The 9,242-nt window shown below is 35.1% G+C and overlaps 1 protein-coding gene across 4 annotated transcripts in view; it reads right to left on the reverse strand.

The window, feature by feature from the left end:
* The window catches only part of LOC107549007 (adenomatous polyposis coli protein-like), a 46,193-nt gene that overhangs the window by 15,101 nt on the left and 21,850 nt on the right, over window positions 1-9,242 (reverse strand). For all 4 annotated transcript variants that reach the window (XM_016229905.1, XM_016229903.1, XM_016229906.1 and 1 more), the window contains 5 exons: window positions 8,362-8,446; window positions 3,341-3,542; window positions 2,423-2,531; window positions 2,219-2,332; window positions 2,026-2,109 (listed from right to left, as the gene is read on the reverse strand). In XM_016229905.1, the coding sequence (XP_016085391.1) occupies window positions 2,026-2,109; window positions 2,219-2,332; window positions 2,423-2,531; window positions 3,341-3,542; window positions 8,362-8,446 (594 nt within the window). The remainder of the gene's footprint in view (window positions 1-2,025; window positions 2,110-2,218; window positions 2,333-2,422; window positions 2,532-3,340; window positions 3,543-8,361; window positions 8,447-9,242) is intronic.

Consider the following 9,242-nt stretch of genomic DNA (forward strand, 5'->3'; position numbering starts at 1 on the left):
ATATATATATATATATATATATATATATATATATATATACACTTAATTAAATAGCTTTATTTTATTTATTTATGTTTTATTAATTTATGACTTCAATTTTAAATAAATAATACATACCTTGAATGCATTATAAGATGCTTTGGATAAAAGCATCTACTAATGCATGCATGTAAATGTAATAAATGCAAGCATAGCTAAATAAGCTCTGTGCATCCTAAAGCTATGTCACGCTACTGTTTTTTTTACGCTCAGCCTCACAGAACACGATCCATTAGTGCAGCATGCTCATTCAGTTAAACTTTTATGGCTTCAGTGTTTATGCGCAAATGCATTTACTGTGCACCATTTCCGTTCGTTTCTGTACAAGCTCTAAAAGCAGAACATTACAGACCGGAAGAAGCGCAGCAAACACTGATGCGGAGATAGAAATGACAGCCTTTCTAAAGCAAAGGAATTAAATGTGTGAAGAGGAACAAACACTTGCACAATCTGACCATAAATTTCCATACTGACAAAATATGATTATCTAGACCAGGGGTGTTCAAACTCGGTCCTGGAGGGCCAGTGTCCTGCAGAGTTTAGGTCCAGCTTGCCTCAACACACCTGGCTGGACGTTTCTAGCATGCCTAATAAGAGCTTGATTAGCTGCTTCAGGTGTGTTTAATTAGGGTTGGAGCTAAACACTGCAGGACCGAGTTTGGACAGACTTCACAAAATGTTCATGTGGACACAAAAGCCTTGTTCAGGCTGTCAGACCAAATTCGATTTTTGTGCATATCTGATTTGAATCCGATCATATTTAGCATTTGTGAACAGGAAAAAAAAACATGAAATCCACAAGCAACATTCATGTGTCAAAATGTGGTTATTTAGCGTAGCTTTTCACGTTCTCACACCACATAAAAAGTAAGGTTGTGTTGTTGTTAAAAAAAAAGGCTAAATAGAGGTCACAACACTGAGCTTTTGGGGAAGCAAAATATTAAAGTAATAGTTCACCCGAAAATGGAAATTTGCTGATAATTTACTCACTCTCAGGCCGTCCAAGATGTAGATGAGTTTGTTTCTTCATCAGATTTGGAGAAATGTAGCATTGCATCAGTGTCTCAGCAATGGATGCTCTGCAGTGAATGGGTGCCGTCAGAATGAGAGCTGATAAAAACATCACAATAATCCACACCACTCCAGTCCATCAGTTAACATCTGGAGAAGACAAAAGCTGAAACAAATCCAGCATTAAGAAGTTTTTAACTTCAAACTTTAATCCATAATAACGCTTCCTCCGGTGAAAAAGTGTTCTGGTCTGAATCAGGAGAGAAATCTGCACAGATCAAGCAGCGTTTAAACAGCTCTAAACAAATATGTGGCTGAATTTTTATGTGAGAGATGCACTTTTTCACTGGAGGAAGCATTTTTATGGATTACAAACTCATATATTTTGGCCAGAAGTGATGGTTTGAAGTTAAAATCTTCTTAACTCTTTCCCCGCCATTGACGAGTTATCTCGTCTTTTAGAAGAAAACGCTTCCCCGCCAAAGACAAGTTTTTACGGCTTTTCGTGTTTTCACTGTTATACACTCGGGGGCGCTATTACACATCTTCTGAACGAGAAGAAAACCTCCCGAACAAAAACACATGTGAACAGGACGGAGAAACAGGCGATCTCTTATGTAAACAGATGCGTATGAAAAATAATGCGATCATCAGCAATAGACAGCATATAAATGAAAACTGCATAATATTACGGAGTAAAATGTTGATCTAGTAAGTGATGTCTATGCAAGCTTTGGAGGTGTTGATAGAAGCGAATTACTGGATTTATGCTTTGATAATCGTACTGAATATTAACCAGATGTACCAAATCTGATGAAGAAACAAACTCATCCTAATCTTGGATGACCTGAGAGTGAGGACATTTTCAGCATTTCCTTCAATTTATAAAAAAAAGTACTAATTACTACTAATCTCGAGTCTAATGTTCAACGCTCTAAACACGACTTTATTATAGACAGCAGAATAATCCAGTACCTCCGCGTCGGCTGACTGGGCCTGTAAACTTGTCCGAATCCTCAGCACGTCTTTTTCTATCTGCTGTATCCGAGCCACGCGGCCCTGAGGACAAATGATGCAAACTTCATTACTAAGCTCTTGGTTTCACACTGTGCATTTAGAAGTTCCAGTTTCAGATCACAAGTCTCTCAGTTTCAGCATCTCATCCCACCTGCGCTCGTTTCTCCATGTCCTGACACGTGCCCAGCTGCTCCTCCATTGCAGCTCTGATCTGCCGCGCTTCGTATTCCAGCTGCCTGCGCGTCATATCGGTCTGCAGAGAAAACTATAACAGCAGAAGCAGCGTGAAGCTACAGAGATCATGTGAGGTCAGTGAAGATGTGCACTGAACCTAATGCATACTGTACATACTTACATTCTCAGTCAGCGGCAGACTGTCAATCCTTTTGGTGAGGTTTTGTAACTGAGCATAATACCAGTCTTTTTCCTTTTCTTCCTTCTCAAGTTCTGCCATCAACAAAGACCTAATAAAAGAAACATTTCAGACTCTCTAAATTTGTTATAGATCAAAATGTAAACAGATGAGACATGTTCTCCATAGAAAACCTTAATTGTATTGATAAATGTAGAATTGTTTTTTTTTATGTTTTTGTCTCTTTTGCTCACCAAGGCTACATTTATTTTATTAAAAATCTAATAAAAACTGTAATATTGTGAAATATTATTGCCATTTAGAATTAATGTTTTCTATGTGAATATCTATTAAAATAGAATTTATTTCTGTGATGCGCAGCTGTATTTTCAGCATCATTACTCCAGTCTTCAGTGTCACATGATCTTCAGAAATCAGTATAATATGCTGATCTGCTGCTCGAGAAACATTTCTGATTATTATCAATGTTGAAAACAGTTGTGCTGCACAATATTTTTGAGGAAACGTGATTTTATTTTTCAGGATTCTTTGATGAATAGAGAGTTCGAAAGAACAGCATTTACTTGAAATAGAAATATTTTGAAACATTATAAATGTCTTTACGGTGACTTTTGATCAATTTAATGCGTCTTTGCTCAATAAAAGCAATAATTTCTTTCAAAAGCCCAAATGGTAGAACAGTAGTGCATATATCAGAATATACTTGGAAATAAACACTTTTGTAACAAGTTTGTAATCAAAGGAACGTACCATCAGTCACTAATTGCACCACGTAAATCTCATACAGTAGCAAAACCCTTTATGAGCTTTAGAAGAAACCTTTAGTTAACCTGCTTAGAAGGATCTAATCAGCCATATGACCTTCCCATCTGATGCTCAGAATAATCCCTTCTCGCTCACCGTTCCTTCTCCAGCTCCTCCAGGAACCCAGCGCTGTCTCGACCCCCGCCGGCCACCCCTCTCCTGGGGAAGGAGCTCATGGGGCTGGGGCTGGGGCTGGGGCTGGGACTGCTGTCAGTCGAGTGGGCCGAACCGGAGCCCTGCAGAGACGCCTTGGACCTCATCTTCACACCAGAGAAACTGCTGGGGTCAAGACTCATTTCTACAGGACAGAAGAGAAGATAATGATGACGGGTACCATTGTACAGCCACACGTAACAACTTAAATTGCAATGCAAAATTGAGTTGCATCGGTGTATAAGACACATTTTATAATCACATTTCCAAAAAACGTAAAATGCATGTAAACAAAACATTTACAAACATTATAAACACTATACACATGTATTTCAGTTCCTCTTACTCTACAACAAATCCTTTTCGAAAATAATCGTGATTAAATTAATTAAATTTCAAAAGATACAATGTAATAAAAAACACAACATAATATAAAATACAATTATATAAAACATATAAAAATAAAACAATATAATATTAAAATGTTATATAAAATTATTAAAAATAAATAAATTAAAAAAATTATATATATATATATATATATATATATATACATATATATATAATAAACAACAATCAATATAAAATTAAATATTTAAATATTTTTTTTAAATAATGGTATTCAGTAAAGGAATGAAAAATAAGTATAAAACAAAAATTATTTGACATTGATTATAAAGAACACTTATTATAAACGCCAAGCCTAGACTCATGCATTTAAAGCAAAACAGAAATTACTGGCATGTGTGAAATGCAGTATACAAACAGACACGTATCGCTCTCATTTGACACAAAGCTGCATGTTTTGCACGCTTGACGTTAAATGCATAAGTCGCAGCACATTTTGATAAAAAGCTTGACTTGTATTCTGGAAAGTGCAGTGCATTAAAGAGCTTTTACATCATATTCAGCTTACTGAGCTGCCTTGCTGTCTTCTGACCACGCAAACCATCTAAGGCTGAATCTAAACTGAAACGCCACAAGTGAGTGATTTGGAACGCACTACGTAGTCAGTAAGCACACAAATAGCATTTGATTCTGACAGGGTTTGACATTACCTTGTTGCAAAGCTAATGACAAGCATATGCCATGCATAAAAATACACAGCACACACAAATACCGAGTGAAAATTGGTTATTTTTTAAAAAGCTTGCTTTTGGTAACGCACCTGTAATGTCTTGTTGCAAAATACTACAAGCAAAACCAGGGTTTTTCCATGCACTGGTGCATTTTGAGATTTTGGGCTATTTTGCTTCCAGAATAGTGAAAAGAAAACTAATTTACGTGTTTGTTTTATTACACTTTTATCTATTTGCACCTCCTTCCCATCTTTATTTTTTAAAGGGGTTTGTTGATATATAATTTTCCTGGTTTATATAACATTGTTATATATAAAACATGGTCAAAATTTTAATTTTTTTTCTGTCTGATGCCAGTATTTTCTGATTTATGGAGTGATAAAATGTGAAATCCAAAATCCCTTTAACTCTAATATGTAAACAAAATCAAACAAAAATTCAGATTTCTGTTCTGGAAATGTATGCAAATTAGTGCATATTTAATTGGATAATACATCATCTGCATATTTATACATTTTAGAAAACCTGTAATACCTGTCAAATTTGAAAATAAAAAATTAATAAAAATATAACAAAATATAATATATAAAAATATAATTAAATATGTAATATATATATATATATATATTTATTAATACAAATTTGAAAAATGTATATATATTAGAAAAACAATATAACACAAAATATCATAACTATACAAAATTAAAGAAAAAAATTCAAAATACATTCAAAATATATAATACAATAAACCATGTAATAAAAAATAATAAAATATATATTATTATACATATTGTAAAATAAATAAATAAATCTAAATATTTATGATCACTTGGTAGTAATAATCATGACTCGGCAAACATCACTAATCAAATATTAATTGCATTTCAAAATTTTTTTTTCTAGTCTACTAATATCACAAAAGTGATGTCCTTAAATCCTAAAATAACTAGTAGATTACAGCTATAATAATATTTTCAACAGGCAAAGCAATTGTCTTAATGTAGTTATTAGTTAAATGGGGAAAGTATCGTGATATCTATTAGTTGACATGTTTACCCTATTTACTTAAATGCAATCTAGGTGGACAGTAGGCCTGGGCGATAAAACGGTATCGATATTTATCGACGGTACACCTTCTTCGATATAAAAATTGTTCGATATAGTGCATGATATAGGCACGTACTATGAGTGACGCAGACAGCGCACACAAACACGAACACATGCTGAAATGAGTGCTGTGCCTGCCTGTGATGAGGAGATTGTGAGTTAAGAATGAATATTAATCGACTTTAAAATAAACATTTGCATTTGAATGTTAGGAGTGCGTCAGGGAGCGTCATCAGTGGCCTGCAAGATGCGGTGATGATGATGTGAGTGACGTTGCATTTTAATGTTTTGTTAGTCTAGCCCACGAGACGCGCCGCTGCTGTGTTTAGTGGTCGACCGATATTGGATTTTTGACAGCCGATGCCGATATCTGGCCGATATAAAGCCGATATAATTTTATTTATTTTAATTAATATTTAAGAAATTTGAAATCATTTGAAAATTGATTTAAAAATAAGTGTAAAATAAACATACTTATACTTTAGATGACAATGTATTTTTCACAAGTAAATAAATATTTAATAAAAAGTCAACATTGTAACCAACAGGGCACTCAGTAATCTGGGATGTTTGTGTGCATTGGGAATCATATCTTTTCAAATAAAGCCAAGGTAACACTCATTGTACATACAGAAGACAGTGAAAATGACATGAATATGGCAGTGGGCAAATGCATAAAGCTCAGCATAATTTGAAATCACGAGTTTAAAGTTTTTCGATCGCGCGTCTACAGTGAAGCTGAACTCTCCTCCTGTCCGCGTTCAATTCACACGGACCGACCGTCACGCAGAGAACACGCAATCATGCAGGATACACATGCACACTTCACAAGATCTCAACTGGATTCGACTAAGTTCGCAAGGTTTGTGAAATTGAATGTTCATTAATAGACATTCAAAGCTTTGTTTAAATGATATAAATGCGTATTTGCTGAATGCTGACGGCAAACGAGACAGTATTATAATATTTGCTTTTCTATTACTAATAATATAAAAGCAATCGTTATAATACTTTTTTGTATACATTTTAATTCCTTTGTTTAACTGTTCTATCTGATTATTAGACAGACTTCTATCCATATTAGACAGAACTGTTGACGACAGCGAACAAGAGGGAGAATGTGAGCACTGTGTTCTCACTGTGCTCTGAAAATATTAGAGAAATATAGAAGCTCAATGCTTAGAAGATCTTGATTAGGTTAAAACCGAGACCAAGCCATTCACACAGATGCATAGTCAGCGCACTTTTTAGACGTACAAATACGACAGCTGGGGCTGTCAAAAAAAAATTAGAATTTAGAATATTCGTCGGATTTAAAATAAAAATCCACATTCGAATGCAAAACCGTTGCATTCGAATTTTAGGTGTGCGTTAAGGAGGCAGTCTTATCAGCAGCGCACGAGATGTCAGTGTCATTGCATTTTAATGTTTTTGTTAGCCTATCCAGTTGACGCCACTAGATGCGGCGCTGCTGCGTTGTTAATTACAAATATTGCAGGAAAAGAGAACATCAATGCGGAGAAGACTGTTTACGTCAAAACTGAAACCAAGCCGTTCACACGGAACGCATATTTATCACATTTTCTAGAGGGACATCTATCAGCGTTGCATTCGCGTCTCGCACAAAAGAGCCGCACGTTTAGAAAGACATGTAAAATTAATGCAAGTTCAACTTTGAAAAAAACATCTCGAGACTTTATGGCGGGTTTTTTCCCCATCCCACTGCTACTCGTGTTTTTAAATGAAAAATGTACTCAGTTTGATAGGCTTTCGGCCCTTTGTATTAAACTATGCATGCATACATGATGCTGTTTTGTTTGTTTGTTTAAGCAACTTAATTATAATTGGTTTATAAACATTATTTTAAACATTATGCACTTTTTTCCACAGATAGTCTGTTTTTTTATGTTTTGAGTACGTGCATTAGTAATATTTTGCTCGATGCGCCCTCTTGTGGCCTCAGGAGAGAAGCCAAAAGCTTTTCTTCATCCTAACAGAAATTATGCATTTTAATTCGAATTTTGATAATATTTAAGTAAAAAATTCAAATTTAGTTTTCAGCTATTTTGACAGCCCTAATGACTGCTGCGTCACACAAGAGATGTAGCCATGCAAAGTTAAAACAGTTTAAACTTTAGAAAACACGTCACGAATTTGTGGAGTTTTACTCCTTTTCACTGCATCTCTTATGTTTTTAAATGCAGTCTGTGTGATCGGCGATTCGGCTCTTTGTATTAAGCAATGCATAAATACATGATGCTGTTTTGTTCATAATTGTTGTTGAAATTATATTTGATTTATGTGAGTTAATTTAGACGTAATGCACGTTTTTTTTATAGACATTTATTTCTTTGCTTTGACAATTTAAATGTGCTGCATTATTTTGCTCATTGCGCCCTCCTGTGCGAGACAAGCCAAAAGTTTCATTAAGACCCATTTAATCTGCATATAAAACATAAGAAATTAGATATTTGTTTAATTTTTATTGTGTGTTTGACTGTTAAAACAAAAAATATTAGTTGTTTGTCTCAATAAATTGGGTTCATTTAAAAATACAGTGGTTAAATTTAAACTTTTTTTTTTTTTAAAGGTTATAAAAAATGTCAATAATTATCAATATGATAATTAACGATATGAAACATTATATCGTTGATACATTTTTTAGCTATATCACCCAGCACCTAGTGTACAGCTCACTAAATCTGTGTAACAGAGCAAGATTATAATGCTAAAATATGCATTGCTCATATGAATACTGAATAAGTCAACTATCCTCACCTTTAATTCTTTCCAAAAAGTCACTCTGCTCTTGCGAATCTTTGGAGTCCTCTTCGATACTTCCTTGTAGCTGCTTCAAAACCTCCTAAAAGAGAAACAGACATTGTTTTTTTCTCATTGAAATGCTGAAAATACACTTTCTGTGTGTGTGGTAGAGTGTTAGAAGCCATCTTTAGATAATATAACATGATGCACGGAAGGAACCGGGGGGGAAAAGCATGAGAGATTTCCAGCTCCCACCACACGTAAGAAGACTTCTTCAGCCTGTGGGTAAAGCCGAGCTGATAAAGAGAAGAAAACTTCCATCAAAGAGCTTTGAAGTGCTTTGAAGACACGCGTGTGTCAGAGACATAAACAGCTTTGAAGCTCTAAAGATGCACCTGCTGCTTCTTTAGTGCCGTGTTGGTGCGTGATCCGGCCGTGATAACGCCTTGATTTCTCTCTGATTTCAGCTGAAGGGGTTTTTCAGAAATCAGCACTCGCTGCTCACCCAAACTTCAGCGGCGCACAGCTTTACACATCAGAAAACAGTATTATGCTGTACAACAAATGCAGCTAAGTTCAGGGATTAAATGACTCTGAATTACTAGAATCTTACATAACTAGATTTTTGCTTTTTAAGAAGGAAACATGAGGTTGTTTGGCAGTGCAAAACCCACCGGCATGATGCTACGATGTTCATGAATTAATCAATCGTTCATGTGTTGACTTTAACACTTCAAGGAATCGTTCACCCAAAAATGAACATTTGCTGTTCATTCACTCACCCTCAGGCCATCTGAGATGTAGGTTTTTTTCTTCAGTAGAACAGTGAAGAGGATTTTTAGCCGAAAGCGTAGTCCTTGGTGATTCATAAAATGCAAGTCAATGGCTACCGTCAC

Source organism: Sinocyclocheilus grahami, unplaced genomic scaffold (assembly GCF_001515645.1).
Source record: "Sinocyclocheilus grahami isolate Dianchi unplaced genomic scaffold, SAMN03320097.WGS_v1.1 scaffold359.1, whole genome shotgun sequence".
Classification (NCBI taxonomy): domain Eukaryota; kingdom Metazoa; phylum Chordata; class Actinopteri; order Cypriniformes; family Cyprinidae; genus Sinocyclocheilus; species Sinocyclocheilus grahami.